The sequence below is a fragment of the Cebus imitator genome, unplaced genomic scaffold (assembly GCF_001604975.1).
Source record: "Cebus imitator isolate Cc_AM_T3 unplaced genomic scaffold, Cebus_imitator-1.0 Scaffold317, whole genome shotgun sequence".
Taxonomy (NCBI): Eukaryota; Metazoa; Chordata; class Mammalia; order Primates; family Cebidae; genus Cebus; species Cebus imitator.
The window spans coordinates 1,918,408-1,941,386 of NW_016107632.1; the positions used below are offsets into that span (position 1 = coordinate 1,918,408).

General features: G+C 40.1%; 1 protein-coding gene across 4 annotated transcripts in view; it reads left to right on the forward strand.

Annotated features, from left to right (window-relative positions):
• HMGXB4 (HMG-box containing 4) overlaps positions 1–22,907 on the forward strand; it is a 33,557-nt gene extending 10,650 nt beyond the window's left edge. For all 4 annotated transcript variants that reach the window (XM_017504011.2, XM_017504012.2, XM_017504013.2 and 1 more), the window contains 6 exons: positions 11,168–11,249; positions 13,762–13,826; positions 15,113–15,218; positions 15,682–15,851; positions 20,095–20,217; positions 20,711–22,907. In XM_017504011.2, coding sequence (XP_017359500.2) covers positions 11,168–11,249; positions 13,762–13,826; positions 15,113–15,218; positions 15,682–15,851; positions 20,095–20,217; positions 20,711–20,755 — 591 coding nt within the window. In that variant the 3' untranslated portion in view covers positions 20,756–22,907. The remainder of the gene's footprint in view (positions 1–11,167; positions 11,250–13,761; positions 13,827–15,112; positions 15,219–15,681; positions 15,852–20,094; positions 20,218–20,710) is intronic.
• The last annotated feature ends 72 nt before the right edge of the window (positions 22,908–22,979 follow it).

Below are 22,979 nucleotides of genomic sequence, written 5' to 3' on the forward strand. Positions count from 1 at the left end.
AAAATTGAAGAGCTTGATTCAGGAAAGGCTCTGAAGGAAAAATTGACAAGATCTACCTAGAGCAGGGGTCCGCGGTTCCCAGACCACGGATAAGTAGCCCTCCATGGCCTGTTGGGAACCAGGCCACACAGGTGAGCCACAGGCACACAGTTGAAGTTTCATCTGTATTTACAGCCATTCCCTGTCACTCACATTACCACCTGAGCTCTACCTCTTGTCAGATCAGTGGCAGCATTAGATTCTCATAGGAACACAAACCCTGCCATGCTCTGTCTACCCTGTCGCAAACCCCAGCAGCTCCTTATGAGAATCTAATGCCTGATGATCTGTCACTATCTCCCATCACTCCCAGATGAAACCATCTAGTTGGAGGAAAACAAGCTCAGGGCTCCCACTGATTCTACATTATGGTGAGTTGTATGTTACAATGTAATCATAATAGAAATAAAGTGCATAGTAAATGAATGCACTTGAATCATCCTGAACCCCACCCTGCCCCCGCCCAAGGTCAGTGGAAAAATTGTTTTCCCTGAAACCAGTCCCTGGTGCCAAAAAGGTTGGGGACCACTGACCTAGTGGGCTTGTGTCTGAGAAGCCAAAAATGTAAACATGTCTAAGAAATATCTCTTCAGGTTTGAACCTAGATATATAGGAAAAATAATAAGCTCTTCAAAGTTAATGACTTACTTATCTATAATTTGCCCGTTATAGATAAGTAAGTGGCTAGCAGTTGCTATTGAAAAATGAATTTTATAGCAAAAACCTTATTAAGAGTTAATATTTGATTGTGGCTGTCCAAAAAGTCTGAAGTAGTCATAATCTGAATGTAATCATTTATTTGTCCAACAAATATTTATAGTGTATATACTGTAGTTTTTAAACCTGACTTGTGCATAAAAAATTCCTATAAAGCTTTTTAAAAGTATCTTTTCTTGGGCTTTGCTTCAGTGTAAAAAAGAACTGCATAAAAGTCAGGGACAGGCTGGGCACGGTGGCCTAACGCCTGTAATCCCAACACGTTAGGAGGCTGAGGCAGGCAGATTACAAGGTCAGGAGTTCAAGACCAGCCTGGCCAATACGGTGAAACCCTGTCTCTACTAAAAATAAAAAAAAATTAGTGGGGCATGGTGGCAGGCGCCTGTCGTCCCAGCTACTCAGGAGGCTAAGGCAGGAGAATCGCTTGAAGTCAGGAGGCAGAGGTTGCAGTGAGCTAAGATCACACTACTGCACTCCAGCCTGGACAACAGAGCGAGACTCTGTCTCCAAAAAAAAAAAGTCAGACAGGCAGGCACAATGGCATGCACCCTGTAATCTGAGCTACTTGGGAGGCTGAGATGGGAAGATCATCTGAGCCCAAGAATTTGAGACCAACCTAGGTGATATAGCAAGGCTCTGTCTCTTAATTTTTTTTTTTTTTTTAATTAGCCAAGCACGATGGCAAGCACCTGAGTTCCAGCTACTTAGGAGGCTGAGGCAGGATTGCTTGAACCCAGGAGTTTACAACCAGCTGGGCAATATGACAAGACCCCGTCTCAAAAAAAATTTTTTTAATAAAAGGTCAGGGACAAAGTCCACTCAGAAAAGAATGCTTTAGGAATAGGGTTTCTTCAACCTACTGGAGAGCCAACTGGTAGAAATGCCAGAGCTGTGGGCCCCTTCTGTCTTAGATTCTAGGACCAGGACTCTAATAATAAAGAAGGTGAAAAGAATAGCTGGTTTGGGAGAAGAAGATACGTTAGATGTAGATCAGGAGAGTCGGCATAGCTAAGTGGTTAAGAGCATGGGCTGTGGAGCCCACTTGAGTCCATTTCCTGGCTCTGACCACTTACAAGCAAGGTGGTGCTGGATAAGTTACAGAACTTCTCCATCTCTAAGTTGGGGATAATAACAGACTTACCTCCTAGGATTGTGAGGATTAAATGAGGCAATACATGCAAAAGTGTTTAGGACATCAGTGTGCCATGGTGCTCTGGGATGTCACATCAAACTTAACCAGGACAACACTTGATATTTTAAAAACATTTTGAGACAAACAGCAGTACTTGACATGTCTCAGATACCTTATGAACTACTAGTTCAAAATTATTCCCAGCTTCAACAAGTTATGTTACATTCTTTTCAGTAGTACCCTATCTTTTCAAAACCAAGTGTGAGTGTTCTAGAAGTAAAAAGCAACTACCACATTGAAAACCCACGTAAGCACCGAGAACCAAGAATATTGGAGAACTTTGTCCTTGCACTGTGCTCAGCACATCAGTGAGCTTTCAGTAAATATTATAATCATCATCTCAGTCGCAATGGAAGTTCAAGACCTAGGATTTAGTAGAATAGTTGGAACTTGGGTTAGAAATCTGGTGTTCATGTGCCATGAATGAAATAGGAGTATGGATAAGAGGAAACTGAGCTCAGGGCAGAATTTGTAGAACACTTACACAGAGGGACTTAGAAAAGGAAGAGGGGGCAGCTGTGTTGGAGGAGAAACACAGAAGGGAGGAGAGAGTTTCAAGGGTAGACTGATCTCATGCTAGAGAGGCCAAGGAGTTCAAGTGCAGTGGGTATAAATGGAGCTGGATCAGGGGTTGAGGGAAAGAGTGAGTGGTGTGGAAGTGGACGCAGCAGTGGGCTCTTACTCTAGAATTTTTTTTCCTAGTTCTTTTTGTTGTTGTACTTTAGGTTCTGCGGTACATGTGCAGATTATTATGCAGGATTGTTGTTAGGTACATACATAGCAAGTTGGTTTGCTGCCTCCATCTCCCTGTCACCTGTATCTGGCATTTCTCCCATGTTCTCTCTCCCCAACCTCCCCACCCCTCACTGTTCTTCCCCTAGCCCCCACAGCAGACCCCAGTGTGTGATGCTCCCCTCCCTGTGTCCATGTGTTCTCATTGTTCAACACCCGCCTATGAGTGAGAACATGCAGTGTTTGATTTGCTGATCTTGTGTCAGTTTGCTGAGAATGAGGTTTCCACATTCATCCATGTCCCTTCAAAGGACACGAACTCATCGTTTTTTATGGCTGCATACTATTCCATGGTGTATATGTGCCACATTCAAGAATTTTGACTGACACAAAGAAGGGAAATTGGACTATCTCCTGGGTGAAGAGTAGCCTTTCAGTTGTTTCGGAGGTGGGTTTTGTCTGTTTGATTGGTTTTGTTGGTTTTGAGTTCTGCTTTTTAAAGAAGAGTAGAGAAATCATATGGTAATACCTTGATGATTTCCCACTAAAGATCATCTCAGTGGAGTAGAAGCTTTTTGTTTATATAGAAGGAGCAGGATACAGTTACATTTTAAACTTACCTTACTTTTGGTTTTACCAAATAAAAGCCTGTTCTTTGTCACTTAAAATAGTATCAGCTGGGCACAGTGGCTCACACCTGTAATCCTAGCACTTTGGGAGGCCGAAGCAGGTGGATCACAAGGTCAGGAGTTCAAGAACAGCCTAACCAACATGGTGAAACCGCATCTCTACTAAAAATACAAAAACTTGCTGAGCATGGTGGTGTGCACCTGTAATCCCAGCTATTCAGGAGGCTGAGGCAGGAGAATTGCTTGAACCCAGGTGGCGGAGGTTGCAGTGAGCTGAGTACCACTGCACTGCAGCCTGGGTGACAGAGGAAGACTCCATCTCAAATAAATGAATAAATAAATAAATAATATCCTATAATGTTGCCATTTCAGAGACATGCCTTTGGTTATCTGTATGTTTCCAAAATATGCATTTTCTCTAAACCTAAGGCTGGGCCAGGTAGCCTAGTGCCCAGCGTACCCAAAGATTATTGATCTACTAATAAACAAAAGTCTGGGATATAACTAGACTTGTGATACTATTACGTTAAGTTCTCTCTCTGGCAAACCTGAGGCTAAGTAACAGCAACAATAAATGGTAGAAATTAGTTAGTACCATCTATTGAGTGGCCGCTATGTGCCAGGTTCTCCTAGGCATTTTCCATGTGTTACCACTCTTGATTAATAAGTACCACTAGCCCCACTGACAGACGAAGAAGCTATAATCTTTCCACTATGCTACATGCCTTTCTAAAACTTTAAGACATGGTTACTCGGTGTCAGGATACATCTTTGACTCAAATTCAGCAGACTTGGATTCTTCCTCTCATTTGCTACTTACTAGGTCTGTTCTCCTGAGATTGCTTTCTCACTTCTGCTCATTTGCAAATTGGGGTTAGATTAAATTAGGTGGTACATGTAACACGCTTAGCACAGGGCATGGCTTAGTAAATGTCAGCTGTTACAGTTACTTTCACTTACATCTTAAGTTCTTCAAAAGCACAAAATATGCTTGAAAACATCTTTTTAAAATTTTGTTTTCAACCATTCATTTCATAATTACACTAAACAAGGAGACTATGTTTTATGCATATACTGCCCTGCCTTAATATAACCTCCCACCTTTAGGAACCAAACTCTGCAGTTACCTCACATATTTGGAAAATAGTTAAGAACCAGAAAGAAAACAGGGCCTCTAAGGTGCAAAAGCAGATGTTATAAAAGTCCTGGCTTTGGAGCCTGTACTTGTAACCATTTTACCACCTGATGCTCTTCTGAACTAACCTGACTGATTTCCCCAAATATGATCTGGCTGAAAGGAAAGCTAGCAGATAAGTAGGGTTTCCACACCAAAGTTTTTATTTTAACCACTTTGAATCAAAATCTTTGTAAACGTACTCTATACTTCTATAACATCCACCTCCCCCAGTAGGATCTCAGCCTCATTTGGACAAGGATCTTGGCCTGTCTCATTTGCCATTGAGTCCTCAAAACCTTCAATATTTCTTGCCTGAATGAATGAGTGAGTGAATATTCTCAGGAATGAGCCTACCCAGGAAAATGTCATTAAGCCCCTTCCAAACCACCACCTGGAGTCTGGGGCTTTTACATTTTATTTATTTTTAATGTTGTTATTTTTGAGATGGGGTCTCACTCTGTCACCCAGGCTGGAGTGCAGAGGTGCAATTCTAGCTCACTACAGCCTCAAACTCCTGGACTCAATCAGTTATCCCACCTCGGCCTCCTGAGTAGCTAGGACTACAAGCACACACGACCATACCCAGCTAATCTTTTAAATTTTTTGTAGAGTTGGAGTCTCACTGTGGCAATAGCAAGACTGCATCTCTACAAAAAATTAAAAAATTAGCCAGGCATGGTGGCATGCACTTGTAGTCCTAAGTACTCAGGAAGCCAGGGAATCACTTGGATCCATGAATTCAAGACCGTAGTGAGCTATGATTGCACTGCACTCTAGCCTAGATGACAGAGTGAGATGTCTTAAAAAAAAAAGAGAGAGAGAGGGATTTTTGAATAATAATTCTTTATCAGCTTTTGGATAATAGTCCTTTTTCAGCTATGCCCCTTGCAAATATTTCTCAGTCTGTGGATTATCTTTTCATTTTTTAAAGTGTCTTTTATAGAACAGAAGTTTTTAATTTTAAGGAAGCCCAGTTTATCATTTCCTTCTTTCATGGATTATGTCTTTGATTTCAGTTTCTAAAAAGCATTTGCCAAACTTAAGATCATCTCCTGTGTTACCGTCCAGGAATTTTGTAGTTTGCATCTAGGTCTGAGGCATACTTTGAGTTAATTTGTGAAAGGGGTAAGGTCTGTGTTGATTCCTTTTCTTTTTTTTTGTCATGCGTGTTGGAGTCACTTTTGAGGGGTCTGTCCTGTAGACCCTGACTCAGTGACGGATGAATAAAGTATACTGACACACCAATATGCTTTGCCAGTTCTACTGAGTGTGTCCAGGCAGCTTGCAGGCACCCTGGAGAGTGCTGTAAACAGTTGGGACCACCGGCCCTCATCAGCCAGTGAGACTAGTATTTATTCAGTAAAATTTAATTGACAAAGGCCTCAGTCAACACCACTAGAGGTTGAAGATTAAAGGACAGGTTCCAGTGCCTAAATCAAACACCATCAGTAGATAATATCCCTGCTGAACCTCCCTGAGAGAGCCATCCAGCTCAGAGGTTAGTCTTAAGACCACATGAGTAAACCAAGTTTTTCAGATAAACTCCCACGCATACCCTAGCTATTTGCTTTTCTTGTTTACTAAGTGTAAAGGGGATTTAGGCTGCCTTCAGCCGAAACTTCTACTGAAACTATGCAAACTTCTTGGCCTTTCAAGAAAGTTTGTGACTGTATTCTGTAATTCTCTAATATTTTTGCCACCACCGTGAGTGAATCTGTACACGTGGGTATCCAGTTGTCCCAGTATCATTTGTTGAAAATACTACTTCATTGTATTGTCCTTGCTGCTTTGTCAAAGATTAGTTAACTGTGTTTAGGTAGATTTGTTTCTGGGCCCTCTATTCTGTTCCACTGGTGTATCTGTGTATTCTTTCACCAGTGCCACACTGTCTTGTTTATTGTAGCTTCATAGTCGTATTGAGATAATGGCAGTGTCAGTCCTCCAACTTTGTTCTTCTTCAATACTGTGTTGTCCATTCTGGGTCCATTGCTTCTTCATACAAACTTTAGAATCAATTGATGTCTTCAGAATAACTTGTTGGGCTTCTTATCTCTTTTATGTGCTTACCTGCTACGATCAAGCTCAGTCAGAATAATCTCCCTTTTGACTAACTCCAAGTCAACTCACTAGAGACCTTAAATACATCTACAAAATCCCCTTTGCCATATAACGTAATATGACCATGTCTTGCCCACACTTACGGGTGTAGGGTCCAGCCATACAGGGTCCTGTGAGCCCCTCCCTACAGGTGTGGAGACGAGAAACTGTGGAAATAAGACACAAGACACCAAGAAAGAGAAAACAGAGTTTGGGCCCAGATGTACACTGCCAACCAAAGCACGGGAGTCCAACAGTGGCTCTGAATGCCTGGACATTCTGACTTTTATTGAGTACAGAGCAGGGGGCAGGGTAGGTAGTGTGAGGTAATGTTGGTCCGTTATAGGATCAGGTAAATCATGTGTCTTGGAGATAGGGACCCAGGTCTTTGAAGTAGCCGAGGCTAGGAGTAAACCTAATGTATCAGCACTTTTCTCATACTTGTCAAGAAAGAATAAAGACGTTAAGATTTATGTTACTATTACTGATTCTATCTTCTAAGAAAATGAGGGGCCAGGTGCAGAAGCGGAACATGAAAGTAGACATGGAACATGACTGCTGAAGCACAGCACCACATAGAGACAGTTAAGCCCGCAGATGTCTGTGGGCCTTCCTGACAGCCATCAGGCCTACCACAAGAGCTTGGAGAAGCGGAGTTTTCTCCTAACTCCCCCGAGGCAGGAGATGTCTCGGACATTTTGGACGTCTCCTTCCCTAGCTGGCTAAACAGCGGGCGCTTTCCCAGTGCTGGCGCTGCTGCACAGCCGAGGCGCCCTCCAGCAGCCCTTATGTGGGTGTCACAGAGGGCTTAGAGGATCTTGCCTTAGGATCACTTTGTTCACAGTGTCACCTCAGTTTCATGCTTTGTAAGCTAATAATCATTAGTAAAATTAAAAGGTTATATTGAGTATATATATTTCTGTGGTAACATATGAATAACTATGTGATTATTTATGATTATATATAGGAATAACTATGTAACTATATCTCTAATTCTTTTCTAGTTCTGTATTCATGTGGGAACAGGCTGAGGCTTCAGACCCTTGCCTCGGCACTTGGGGGTCTCCCCGCCACATATGGGAATGCAAACCCCGGAGCAGGGGCCTTGAGTGCCATCTTGTAATTCTGCCTGCCACAGAAATAACAAGTACCTACTGAAGTGCCACACACCAGTGGAGTAATTCCCACTTTTGAGTTAAACGGTGTATCCAAGTTTTACTTGTAGAGAAATGGAATGTCAGGAAAATGAAGCAATTTGTGTAACTAGCAAATAGTATGGTCAGGATTCTAACACAGATTGACTGGTCACTGGTCTTCAGAGTCATTTTGCCACACTGTCTCTAATAAGTCCTGTCACATCTTCCTCCTCCCCAGGTTGTTTGCTTTTCTCCCAGCCCCGCTGTGTTGATTGCAGACCATCATCATCATTCCTTCCCCGCACTCCAGCAGCAGCCTCCTGACTGGTCTTCCTTCCTCTGCTTTTGTTCTTCTTTGGTTTGTTCTCCAGAGTCCTTAAGTGTAACCCTGAGTGTTTAACTTCCTGCTTAAAATGCTTGAATGGCCTCTTCCAGACAGAATCCATATGCTTTCTTATGGGTTACATGCCCTTAGTGTATGGGCTCTGCCTCTTCTCTAACATCATCTGTTACCTCTTCTTCTTTGATGAATGTGCCCCCGGGTTGTTTCCTCTGCCTAGAACACTCTTAACCACGCTTACTCTGCCTATTTCTACCCAACTCTCAGGTTTAGATTAAATGTCACTTCTTCCAGAAGGCTTTCTTTGACTCCCTAATTTGGTAAGGTACTCCTTCTACGTGTTCCCATAGCACCCAGTGCTTTCCCTATAACAGCACTGTATTTTATTAGAATGACATATCTAACTGCCTCATTTGTTAGATCCTGTGTCTGATCCTTATCTATATTCCCAGTGTCTGGCACATATGGATACTCAGTAAATATGTATTAATAAATGAATAGTAGAATACTTTAATGGGTTACCTTTTTTCTATTACCTTTGAAATCCTAGTCTCTGCTTTTCCTTCGTTGCCATTGAAATACTTCTAATATCACGTATCAGAAAAGCTGTCTACTTCCCATATGTTTTATTCAGGATCAAATAATTAGTATATGGTGAAGCTGAGACAAGATTGTGGGTATTTAAACTTTAAATTTCATGTGTTTTGCACTATTTTATGCAGCTTAACTGCCTTAGAATTAGATCTGGGCTTCAAAAGCTTACCCTCCTAACTAGTTACTATACCACCACCCAGCACAGGTACCGAATAAATGCTAATCTACTTTCTGCATAAAGTCCTTTATAAGAGTTATGAAGCAAACCCTTTTCTTCAGTATGTGAATTTGGATCGATAGTATATTGGCCAAGAATTGCGGTTAGTGTGACAGCTATGGATAGCCTTACAGAATAGGAACATTAACCTTTTACACTATTATATTGTGTTTGCGAAAACATCATTAAATGCCTTCCTTGCAAGTTTTATAATATGGCCAAACACAAGCTATGAAATCTCTCAAACATATGTACTTTCTGATTTCTCAGTATTTAGTAGTGAGATTGATTCTACAGTTGGGAAAGATTTGGCAGTGTATAGATTTCCACAGATTATTCTTTCATCATGTATTCTAGTAAATGTCAGGCATATAGATAAGCCATTATTAAAAGATTAGTATGAAATTTAACAAACATGCCACAAATTTTATCTTAAATAAGTGCTATCTCATTCAAAGCAGTTACCTTGGAAGGTGTTCTAGGAATGTTTCTTTTCATCAAACGATTTCAGAATTGCCTTTGGAATTAGAGTCGTCATATAAGCTTTTTATTGCCATCAGTTCAGCCAGTCTTTGTCCTTTGAGGGTTGTTATTTTGTGAAAACAACATGAAGAACTAAGGTAGCTAAGCAGAGTGCATGATCAAGCTTGGTTTAAAGCAAGATACAACACTAGTTATGAGGCAGGACTGTGTGGCTAGTTTGTTTTCTGTCACGAAACCTGACTCTTAAGGCAAACAGAAGCCCCCAAGGGCTTTTAAAGCACCAAACATTTGTGTCATTTTAATAACTGTAGGGCCAGAAAGGACTAGGAGTAGATAAAAGACTGAGAATCATATTTCGATGCTTCCAGATGAGTTTTTGAGGAAAGCCATACTGAAAATATTTGTTCTTAGATTGAGATTATTAAGTGATAACCCTTTCTTTATTTTAAATAATAATTTTTTCTGTAAGGGAGCAACATATAGTCTTTCTTGGTCCCATAATGCATGGCCCTGAAAGTCAGGGCGACCTGAGTTGTAGTTATAACTGCCAGGGTTTGGTATTACCAACTTAGTGGTGATACCCTCAGCAAGCTACAATTTCTCTAAATTTATTTCCCATCCTTACAATGAGAAATTTGGACAAATGAATCTAATTGCATGCCCCTTTATAGATAGGAAAAACTTAACTTTTTCCCCTAAGCCCATGTATAATTATAAAATGGAGTACATAGAAATATAATCTGCTTTATATGTCTCCTGTTGAACTGACTTTAAAAATAATCTGATTTTGTTTCTCAAAAATCATATATTCCTTTTGGCATTGTCAGAATGTAGTGAAGAACAAACATGCCTCAGAGCAGTTTGTTGAAGTGACGGAGTTGCATCTGACAAGGACTAGCAAAGAATTGTCTTCAATTATTTGTTAACTTCTCACCTTGAACCAAACAATGTAAATAATCCAATCATGAAAAGCTACAAATGACAGTAAAAGCAAGATAAGAGAAATTACAAGATTAGAAATCAAAACCAGAGAAACAAAAAGAACACAGATTTGGCTCTTGGGTTTCTGGCTCCAAAGTTTAAAAGGAAATTTTGTGGTTCTGATTTTCAAAGATGAGAAAAATAGACACCACAGGAGTGGTAAAGATTTCCTTAGCACTTAATTCTGAAAGAAACATGTAACATGGTATTGTATATAGGGAGAAGGAAAGTCTTTGCAAATAATATAGCATGTGGCTTTTACCTACTAAATTAAAACTGATGTTCATCCCTGAGTGATAAGTAACGTGGATTAAAAATTTATTATCCTGCCCAGGCGCAGTGACTCACTCCTATAATCCCAGTACTTTGGGAGGCCGAGGTGGGTGAATCCACCTGTGGTCAAGAGTTCAAGACCAGCCTGGCCAACATGGTAAAACCCTATCTCTACTAAAAATATAAAAATTAGCCAGGCATGGCGGCAGTCACCTGTAATCTTAGCTACTCAAGAGGCTGAGGCAGGAGAATCGCTTGAACTCAGGAGACGGAGGTTACACTGAGCTGAGACTGCACCACTGCGCTCCAGCCTGGGCAACAGAGCAAGATTCTGTCTCAAAAAAAAAAAAAAAAAATATATATATATATATATATGTATGTGTGTGTGTATATATATATGTATATATATTATCCTGTTTAGGAAAGTTGGTTAGTAGTTTCGAACTCTTCCCTTGATTAAAAAATTTAGGTATCTTTCTATTTTATTACTATGGATTCAGCATTACTAAACGTGGGTTCTAATCAAGTCTTACCCTGTTGTATCTTCTATGTGGTACTAGCCAAAAAAGAAGAACATGTCGGCCTACCAGGTGTTCTGTAAAGAGTATCGCGTGACCATTGTGGCTGACCATCCAGGTATAGGTAAGAGCATTTCTGATCTTTAGCACTTTTGCTTTCCATTTATATCTTGAAGCAGTGCAATTTCTTCTTCCTGTAGCATTAGAGCGTAAATCTTATTTCTTTCCTCAGTTCTGCAAATCACTTTAGATTTTGCCTTTAGTTTACCTCATCTGTAAGAGAGATGAACTTTCTATACATATCTCTTAATCTAATAAGGTGGCAAACTATGTAAAAATAAATGTTATAAAGCACACACATAAATGCACATAAATATACAGTTGTTTATTTCCAATATTCTATAATTGGCCTTTTCCTTGAACTGTCCTTGGATATAAAGTTTTAATGAGATATCTTTTATTATAATGTCGTAAAGATGCTCTTCAACTTACGATAGTGTTACATGCTGCTAAACCCATTTGAAAGTTGAAAATATTGTAAGTCAAAATTGCATTTAAGGCCGGGCCTGTAATCCCAGCACTTTGGGAGGCTGAGGTGGGTGGATCACGAGATCAGGAGTTCAAGACTATCCCAGCTAACATGGTGAAACCCCATCTCTATTAAAAATACAAAAATTAGCTGGGCATGGTGGCTCACACCTGTAATCCCAGTACTTTGGGAGGCCAAGGTGGGCAGATCACAAGGTCAGGAGTTCGAGACCAGCCTGACCAACATGGAGAAACCCCAGCTCTACTAAAAATACAAAATTAGCCAGGTGTGGTGGCACATGCCTGTAATCCCAGCTACTCAGGAGGCTGTGGCAGGAGAATTGCTTGAACCTGGGAGGCAGAGGTTGCAGTGAGCCAAGATTGTGCCACCGCACTCCAGCCTGGGAAATAGAACAAGCCTCCATCTCAAAAAAAAAAAAGTTAAAAAATAGGCCAGGTGCGGTGTCTCTTGCCTATAATCCCAGCACTTTGGGAGGCCAAGGTGGGTGGATCACAAGGTCAGGAGTTGGAGACCAGCCTGACCAACATGGTGAAACCCCATCTCTATTAAAAATACAAAAATAGCCAGGCATGGTGGTGCACACCTATAATCCCAGCTACTCGGGAGGCAGAGGCAGGAGAATCACTTGTCCCAAAAGGCAGAGCTGAGATCACACAACTGCACCCCAGCCTGGGCGACAGAGCAAGACTCCATCTCAAAAAAAAAAAAAAATTTTTTTTTTTTTTTCATAAAAGTAAAAATACAAAAATTAGCTGGCCGTAGTGGTGCGCACCTGTAGGCCCAGCTACTCAGGAGGCTGAGCTAAGAGAATCACTTGAACCCAGAAGACAGAGGTCACAGTGAGCCGAGATTGCTCCACTGCACTCCAGCCTTAGAGAGCAAGTCTGTCTCAAAAAAAAAAGCATTGAATACACCTAGCCTACAGAATCATAGCTTAGCTGAGCCCACCTTAAATGTGCTCAAGACACTTACATTAGCCTACACTTCGGCAAAGGCATTGAACACAAAGCCTGTTTTATAATAGTATTGAATATCTTGTGTAAAGTATTGAATACTGTACTGAAAGTGAAAAATACAATGGTTATGTGGGTACTAGAAGTACAGTTTTTACTGAGTGCATATTGCTTTTGCATCCTCATAAAGTTGAAAAATCAAAAGTCAAACCGTCATAAGTCAGGGACCATCCGTATTTGTCTCTGTATTAGAAGTTAGTGAGGTGAGAAAAACACCATACCCAGAGACCTTGGACAAGTGTCACTTAACCTCTACAGATTTCATTGGCCTAATGTGTCAAATCGCCGCCCTACTCACTCAAAAAGGTTGCAGTGAGGCACACATGAATATGCTTTATAAAGCATGAAACTGTTATACAGTAGAAGGGTAAGATTACACATCTAGAGGATTGCTTCTGAGCTACTACTTTTGGTTCTAATTGCTCAGAAATTTGGTAAAAACCTAACATCTTTTATCAAATTCTACACATTATTTTTAACCTAAGTTGATAGGCCTTGTATTGTGGGATCAAATTAAAGTTACTAGAGGCAGAGTTGCAGTGCCTCATGCCTGTAACCTCAGCACTTTGGGAGGCCGCAGCAGGAGAATTGCTGGAGCCCAGGAGTTTGAGATCAGCTTGGGCAACATAGTAAGACTTCATCTCTACAAATAATAATTTTTAAAAATTAGCTGGGTGTGGTAGCCCATGCTTGTGGTCCCACCTACTTGGGAGGCAGAGGTGACAGAGCCCAGATGGTTGAGGCTGCTGTGAGCCATGTTCACACCACTGCACTCCAACCTGAGCAACAGAGCCAGACTCAGTCTCAAAAAAAGACACCAGAAAGATGCTTAAGGAATAATCCCTAGGGCGTAGCTGTGTTAGGAGTTGAGACTATCTTGTGACCATCAGAACATCCCCTTCTCTATAGGAAAAAAATCAGAAGAAAAGTGATGGGGTTGGAGCTGGTTTTCTGAAAGAATCTTGCGACATTTAATCTGACATTCAAAACCCTTTTCCAGTTTTCACTCTCATCAATCTTCCGTTTTGTTAATAGCCAATGCTTTACTGTATTGTTTTACTCTTTTATGCCAGATTTTGGGGAACTTAGTAAAAAACTGGCTGAGGTATGGAAGCAATTGCCAGAAAAAGACAAACTGGTAAGTACACTTTACAAACATATTTTTCATTGCTGTTTGCCTTCCAAAATATGTAATTCTTCCATAGACCAACAAGACAGCACTGAAAATAGTGAAGAAAATTACAAATCAATAGAAAATGGTTTAGCAGAGGACATTAACACTGTTAGTGTCAATTCACTGTACATGAGGATTTAGCTATAGCAAAGCTGTCTTTTCTAACCTGGTCTAATTTTTTCCATCAGTGTTACATTTGAGCCAAAAGATGATCTTAGTTGGGGAGTAATTAAAGTGTTAAAAGAAAGTCTAAAATCAGAGCCCTTTACTGCAAACACCTAGTAAACAGCCATAGTCTGAAAACAGGAAAGTTACCCACTTAGTAATCACTGCAAACAATAAAAGCATGAGAGCCGGGCGCGGTGGCTCACACCTGTAATCCCAGCACTTTGGGAGGCCGAGGCGGGCGGATCACAAGGTCAGGAGTTCAAGACCAGCCTGGCCAATATGGTGAAACCCCATCTCTACTAAAAATACAGAGATTAGATGAGCGTGGTAGCATGTCCCTGTAGTCCCAGCTACTCTGGAGGCTTAGGCAGGAGAATTTCTTGAACCTAGGAGGCGGAGGTTACAGTGAGCCGAGATCATGCTACTGTACTCCAGCCTGGGTGACAGAGTGAGACTCCATCTCCAAAAAAAAAAAAAAAGCATGAAAATGTGCTTAGTAGGAAACCAGGTCGAAGGTCATCATCCTCATCAACCATTACCAAATAATGTACCCTACTATCAAGAAGCTAGTAAGACACTGATAAACAGTCGTACCTGAATCATTGACACTTTGCAGGTGGATGATATGTGATATGAAGGTCATATAGGAGCAGGATGTCATCTAGATGAACAACCATTTTTCACTCAGATAGATTATCCTTAGGGTTTGTTTTCAGTGTACTGTTATCGTGCTATTGTTTTGGTATTGCCAACCAGCAGGTTAAAAGAACCACATAGACATTATATTGAGCCAGTTGTTTAATCTGTGACTTTACATTTCAACTTAGAATGATCTAAAAATCAGTGCAGAGAATTGACCATTAGCACTGACGAGTGTTTATAGTCCTCTACTAAGATATTAATGTAATCAGCTCTGTGAAGTCAGTTCAGCGACCCCCATCTTAAAAGTTAGCATTAATTCTCTCTCTGCTCGTCTCCTGCTATTGCCTTTTTTTTTCTCCATTTTGTTCTTTCATGACTGCTTTTCCTTTTACTTTTTTGTCCTTTTAAATCTAATTTAGTGTTCACTGATGTGATTGCAGATTTGGAAGCAGAAAGCTCAGTATCTGCAGCACAAACAGAACAAAGCAGAAGCCACCACTGTGAAAAGGAAAGCATCCAGCTCAGAAGGTTCCATGAAAGTCAAAGGTAGTGACCACATCCCCTTCCTGCTTTTCTCTAAAGCTTATGAATTTTGCTTCCTTGCTAAGAAACTGGGAAAACAGCTTGCAATATTAGAAGCAGACCTTGTTCTCAGCTATTATTACTGAATGTTACAGGCCACCAAAAAGAGATGCTCAAATTTAGAAATTGTAAATCAGAAGTCAGCAAACATTTTCTTTAAAGGTCCAGAGAGTAAATATTATAGGCCTTGTGTGCTGTATGCATTCTCTGTCACATATTCTTTGTTTTTTATAACGCTCTAAGAATGTAAAACCATCTTAGCTCACAGGCCATAAAAAAAGAGACCATGGACTGAATTTAGCCCACAGGCCACAGTTTTGCTAATGCCTGGTATAGTTCATAAAAAGGAAAAATCAGGAAGAATAGTTTTGTGTTGTTCAAGGCTGTAGGCAAGTTTTACCTATCTACCTCATTGCTCTGTTATCAGCCTCTTCTGTAGGAGTACTGTCACCCCAGAAGAAGTCCCCACCCACTACCATGCTGTTACCAGCCTCACCAGCCAAAGCCCCTGAGACAGAACCCATTGATGTTGCTGCTCACCTTCAGCTGTTGGGAGAGTCCCTAAGCCTCATTGGACACCGTCTGCAGGAAACTGAGGTGAATACAACTATCAGCAGCATGACTACAGTTTCCCATATAATTTGGATTCATTCACTCATTTTACATACATTTATTGATCATCTACTTTATGCTAAATTATGCCAGATAATCAGGATGCAGTGATAAAGAAGAGATAATGGTAACAGAAATATCTAGAGATTTGCAGTCCACCTGTTAGCTCTCAAAGTTTCACTAATGATATCCTGTTGAAACAATGGCACAAAAAGAAGTTGGAATACCCTGTAACTTATTTTTATTTTTTAAAATTGCAATGGAGGCTGGGCGCAGTGGCTCACCCCTATAATCCTAGCACTTTGGGAGGCCTAGCTAGGAGAATCGCTTGAGGCCAGGAGTTCGGGACCAGCCTGGTCAACATAATGAGACTCTATCTCAAAAATATATATATACTAAAAAAATTTAAAAGAAATAAAAATGCGGGCCGGGTGTGGTGGCTCATACCTGTAATCCCAGCACTTTGGGAGGCCAACATGGGTGGATCACAAGGTCAAGAAACCTGGCCTACATTGTGAAACCCTGTCTCTACTAAAAATATAAAAATTAGCTGGGCATGGTGCTGCACACCTGTAGTCCCAGCTACTCAGGAGGCTGAGGCAGGAGAATCACTTGAACCCAGGAGGCTGACATTGCAGTGAGCTGAGATCGTGCCACTGCACTCCAGCCTGGTGACAGAGCAAGACTGCATCTCAAAAAAATAAAATAAAATAAAAATGCAGTGGAGGCTGGGCACAGTCGCCCATGTCTGTAATCCGAGCAATTTGGGAGACCAAGGCAGGAGGATCGCTTGAGGCCAGGAGTTGGAGAGCAGCCTGGGCAATGTAGCAAGACCCCATTTCTACAAAAAAAATTAAAATATTAGCCAGGCATGGTGGTACACACCTGTAGTCCCACCTGCTCAGGAGACTGAGGCAGAAGGATTGCTTGAGCCCAGAAGCTCAAAGGCTACAGTAAGCTGTGATTGTTACACTGCACTCCAGCCTGGGTGACAGAGCAAGACCCTATCTCTTAAAAAAAATAATAAGAAGAAAAAGTTTGAGTACAAATTCCAAAGCAGTTTTGATTACTTCTACTACTAAGAGACTTTGAATTTTTCTGTGCGTTTCTAGCAATGTCTTAAATAGAGAGATTCAGTTGTATAGGAGATTAAGAGTTCCTTATTTACCTAAGAAAACAGGTAGCAAATGGAGAAGTTAAGGTTCCCAACTCTTCATTCCTCTGCACTTAAATTATACAATGCTATGTGCCCTAAGGAGATTTTTGTCCTTTTAAGCTTCAATTTTAAAATCACACAGCTGTCGTGTTTTGTTTCTATTACCATATTCAGTTTCTAACTACATTGTCTTCTTAGCTAACTCAGAGTATAGTAGTTTTGCTTTTTACCAAGTTCTAATAAGACATTTCATCAAAGAAGTCAGTCTAAGATACTAAAGCCATTTTTAAGCTAAGAAATTTAGTATAGGAATGTAAATCTAATCACTTGCTTCTATGTAGAAATTGAATTATTACTCAACAAATAAAATGTCAAAGGCCACAACAGCCAAAGCTGTATCTAAATTCTTTGGCTAGTTTCAGAAAATTCAGCAGGAGTCAAATGAACTTTAGCACTTTCACGTGGGCTCAGTATCTGAATGGGTATAGGTATTTCCAGAAGAAATATTCTGTGGATTGCTTTTTATATTCAATCATTCTTACACTTCGTAAAAAGTTAGAAGTAAAAATAGTTTGTTTTAAGCATATTCCGAATTTTCCCACATATTTCTATTTAGTTTAGTAAGCACAAAGTTCACCCTTTTAAAGTGCAGAATTTAGTGATTTTTTTGTATATTCACAGAATTGTGAATCACTACTGTCTCATTCGAAAACATATTATTACCCTTAAAAGAAACCCTGTACTCATTAGCAGTTATTCCCCATTCCCCCTCTAGTCCACTTTTTACCTGAATTTAATCATTTGCATATATTCCTGCAATTTTACAATTTCCACATACCACTTAAATTATTATTTACTTTATAGTTTTGTTTAAATAAACTTGTCTGCACTTTTACAGTGACATTCTTGATGTCACAAGGGTTATATTCTATTTTTTATGTACATCATAATGGACATACAATTATCAAAATAAGATGCTCAACAATAAATTAACATTCATCATTTTAGCAGTAAAACTGGAACATGTGATGCATGAGTTAGAAATTAAGGCTAGAGGCCTAGCACTGTGGCTCACACCTGTAATCCCAGCTCTTTAGGAGCCAAGGTGGGAGGATCGCTTGAGGCCAGCAGTTCAAAACCAGCCTGGCCAACATGACAAAACCCGTCTCTACTAAAAATACAAAAATTAGCCAGTTGTGGTGGCACATACCTGTGATCCCAGCTACTTGTGAGGCTGAAGCAAGAGAATTGCTGGAACCGGGAGGCAGAGGTTGCAGTGAGCTGAGATCACACCACTGCACTTCATCCAGCCTGAGCAACAGAGTGAGACCCTATCTCAAAAAAATAAAAATAAAAATAAAAAATTAAATTTAAAAAAGAATGTGTATATATATATCTCTCTCTTAAGAAAGTTAAAGACTAGAACCCAAATTGCAGAGGTACTTCATAGACATTGTGAAATATGTATACTTTACTATTGAGGAACTACAGGAGTTTTTAGAGTAGGAAGGGATGTGATCAGAGCTCTTTTACTTTTCTCTGAGAATATCTTTTATTTTAAATTGGAAGTGAAAAGTGACCAGAATTGGGGAGAAGTTATAACAATAATCCTAGTCTAGATGTGATAAAGAAAAATTAGCTATAAGTAACTATTAGGGCAAAGGTAATGGAATAATATTACTAATTACTGACATTTTTGGTTTTTTTAAGCTATTATCTTCCCCGTATATAACATTTTATTAAATGTTTACTCACCTAGCTTTGGTTCAGAGTGCTTAATATGAATTATTTAATTCACACCACAGCTTTGTGAGGCAGAATTTTTGTTCCCCCTGTTTTGCAGAAGAATAAACAGAAAGGTGAAGTCACTTTCTCAAGAGTTCAGCCCCTAAGTGATAAAGCAGGGACTTGAATTTGCAGTGTGGCCTCGAGGCCCGGGCTCTTAACCTCTGACTGTACTGCTGCCCTCAGAAAGTATAGAGGGGAGATGTTGACAAGGAGGGTGAGGGAAGGGAAGAGTCAGTGATGGCTAGGCCTTGAGACTGGGCAGTTGTGTGAAGAGTGGTGACTTTGGCAGAGAAGTGGATGCTAAAAGGAGGGCTAGATTTGGATGGGCAGGTTATTCTCCCTTACAGCATGTTGGGATTGAGAAATATCCAAAAGGAGAGACCCAAAAGACAGCCAGAAATGCAGCTTTGAAGATAAAGACGTTAGTAATAATAGTCATAATTACTGATACTTTTTGAGTACTTAACCATGTATTAGACACCATCCCAAGTATATTGTATCTGTTTTGTCAATCCCTTCTGCTGCAGATGCTGTCAGTATTTTTCAGGCACAGCACAGTAAGCAACTTGCCCAGGTAGAAAACACTGAGTAGTGAAGCCAGGATCTGGACCCAGGCAGTCTCGAATCCAGAACTCATGTTCTTAAGGACTCTGCTGTGCTGCTTCCCAACATGACATATCCTCACAGTGCTTCTAGTTAAAGCAGATTATACAAGAACTGGGCGGCAGCAACAGTCTTTCTTATCTCTTTGAATCACAAATAAAGACAATGTGAATTACATAAAATGTTAAAATTTGAACTAAATTCACTTCTTTTGAGAGTGAACAACTCAACGTAGAAAAATTTTATCATGACCTATCAAAAGCTACATACACGTAGGGTTGTAGGATTTTCACAGTAATCACATATGAGCTGTATTTGTGGAGTTTATAACAGATATACTTCACATACGTAATCACAAATCTTACCAACAGCTCTCCAGAGTAGGTAAAGCATTTTTTACTGTTCCTGTTAAGGAGACAGAAGTTAAGTATGTGACCTCCTGAAGGTCCCATAGAAAGTAAGATGAGCTAGGATTATAGAAAGGAAACCTGGGAATGTGTTGTAAAAGCTCTCTGTCTAGACAACTTACAGAGTTATCCAAGTAATCTTTTCATTTCTGCTGTAAAGTTTCTAACTGTAGGATTAGAACTGCCTAGGATTTCAAGTACTTGTGAGGAAGTCAGCCAGAACAGAGAGAGCATCAGGAGTGTGACTCAAGCAACGACCTCCTCTCCTTTTCAGGGTATGGTGGCTGTGTCTGGCAGTTTGTCAGTGCTTCTGGATTCCATTATCTGTGCCCTTGGCCCCTTGGCATGTCTCACCACACAACTACCTGAATTGAATGGCTGTCCCAAACAGGTCTTGGTGAGTTTTCCTTGGATTTTTAGGGTCAAACCCATTGGGAGTCAGAGAGGCCCTGCCTTAATGAGCACTGTCAGAGACAGGCTCATAAGGCTTTGTGACACATAGTGCTTCCTTCATCTGTTGGCCCATGGAACACGATGCTATATTACCAAATGCATGCTGCGCTTTCACTGAACTAGAAAACAAGCCATTTACCAAAATAACGCTTAAAGAGAGAAGCATTCTAGCCCTTAAGGTACTGCAACTCCTGTGTTTCTTGTTTGCTGTTCCACACACAAAGACAGTACAGGAATTGTCTCCTTCTTTTTGCCTAGGATTAACAGGAGAAGTCAGCAGAAAAATTCCTAGCATAACAAACAACAGGATGCCACCATTCTCACCTGTTTTTCTAACTCCATTTGATTTTTCTTATCTCTTTCCTTCAACAAAGGAACATGTCTCAGGAAACCAAGGTAAAGAACTCTTCAGTTGAACTTTTTTCTTTGTTTTGCAGTCAAACACACTAGACAACATCGCTTACATCATGCCTGGACTGTGACAGCGAAGGATCCTGGGACAGAAACCTTGTCCTACACCATTGCTGGTTTGTGTATATAATGACTGTTCCAGATTCCCTCACTGGCCTCTGGGTGTAGGTTTTAAATTTTTATATCTATACATACATATATACATATATATATATATATATATATATAATGTACAATATATACATAGGACTGTAACTACTTTGCTTTTAATAATTTTATGAAATGGCAAAGGTTTAGCCAAGAGGAAATTTTGGCATGAATACGGGCTTTGGATTCTTTTTTCTCCTGTGGTGGATAAATCTGCCTTAAAAATCAATGTAACTTGGGGGCTGGGGGTTTGTTCTGGGTGCCAAGTGCATCTCTTTAGGGACAGCTAAAATGTGATTATTTTCCAAACTCAGTTGGACCTCCAGACCCATCACTGACCATTTGCCTTACCTGTCTTAGTCTGAAATGTAATAAGAAAGATTATGGAAAGATGCCAGTTAACTGAAAATATAAAGCCTTTCCATTTGAAGTGACCTAGGTGGGAGGTGATAAAATTGTTCCCATTATAGTTATGGAGATGGCTTAGGTGATTTGAATAGGGGGTTCATTCCAATTCCTACTATATAGGTGTCCATGTCTCAAAATTTATTGTAATATTGATACCATTGGCGGCCTCAACAGAGGCCAAGGAGTTCTGTGAGCCCGGGCAGCAGAAGACACCTTGGAGGGTTCGTGAAGCTGTCAGTGCCACCAGTTGGACTTCCATACATTCTGAGCTAACCCAGAATATTTGGTCGCAAAACTAAGAGCTGGTATCTTTTGTTGGCAGCATGAAGTTAACCACCAAGTCCTCACAAGCCATGCTGCTTAGTTGCTTGGTGGTTATGGATAAACTTTGCCCAGCATGATTTTTGGGTTCATCTTATCGGTTCCCCTGGTGGGCAGATACACAATGTTCTGCATTCCACATATAAGTGAATTGCAAAAACAAAACAAAACTCTCTCTCGTAGGTTTATTTATGTGCGTATGAATGTATATTTTAATTATGTGTATTTAACTCTTTAAAATCTCTTAGATTTTAATTTATCCTGTAAATTTCTGTATATATAATTTAATAACAAAGCCTCCACCAGCAACAGCATGTGGAAGGTACAGATTTGTTATTTCTCCTTCCCTTCTTTCCTTCCTTCCTTTCCTCCTTCCTTCCTCCTGGTCTGTTCCAATTAACTCTGAATCATCTACATTTTAAGGTATTTTACCTCAAAAATGAATCATGTTAGGATTCTAATTCTTTATAAAGAACTTCATGGCCTTCAATAATGTCTAGAAAGTAAAATAAAGAGGAATAATAAAGAGGAATATTACCATCCAAGCTGCCCTTATTTCCAAAGAACCAGACTTTTGCTTCCCAGTTGGAAAGAAGACAGTTGTGCACTTCAGGGTGGTTTTTAAATTTGGTGTGGGATTCTCTGCCACCACCAAGCTCTGAGTGAACTGTGCTTTATTCTCCTGGCCTAGACAGAGCACTACAGCATCAAAGTAAATCTTTGGGGACAGTGCAGCCCACCTGCATCCTATTTAATTTCTTCCCTTTGCCCCACCAGTATTGTCACAGAGCTATGTTGCCTAAGGGTAGCCTGGCTGCTGAATCCCTTTCTCACCAGAGCAGTTTTAAGATTTAATTGGGAATTCAGAGAAAGAAAAAGGATTGTTTGGGAACCAAAATCAAGAGGAACAGAAGTCTTAATTTGATTTCATGTGTTAGAACCTTGTACCATGCCTATTCTGTATCTGTAGAAGTTTCCCGTTTGACACAGGGTATCTAGGAGGGGCGGGGAAGATATGGATAGTAGAGGAAGACATTAATCCTAGCATTGTCATTTATATACATTAATGAAATCCTGACAAGGACCTGCTTTTTGTTTGTTTTCCTTTGAAACCTAGCCCTACTGTATTTGTATTTAAAATTTGTACACATTTGTATAATAATCTGTACCTTGTGGTATTTGGTACTATTAGAGGAAAAACTTTGGATTCAGACCTTCTTGCAGTTTTTATATCATTGTTTTATTTTGTTTTTTAAATAAATTCTAGTGGTTTGATCCAAATCCCATTACAGTTGTATAAAGAAATAAAATTTTGTACTTATATTATTAAAAATCACATTTTTAATATTTGTAGTCCAGTCTCAGCTGTCTTTTCCCTAATCGTGATAATCATAGTCGCTATGAAATTATAAAACCTGT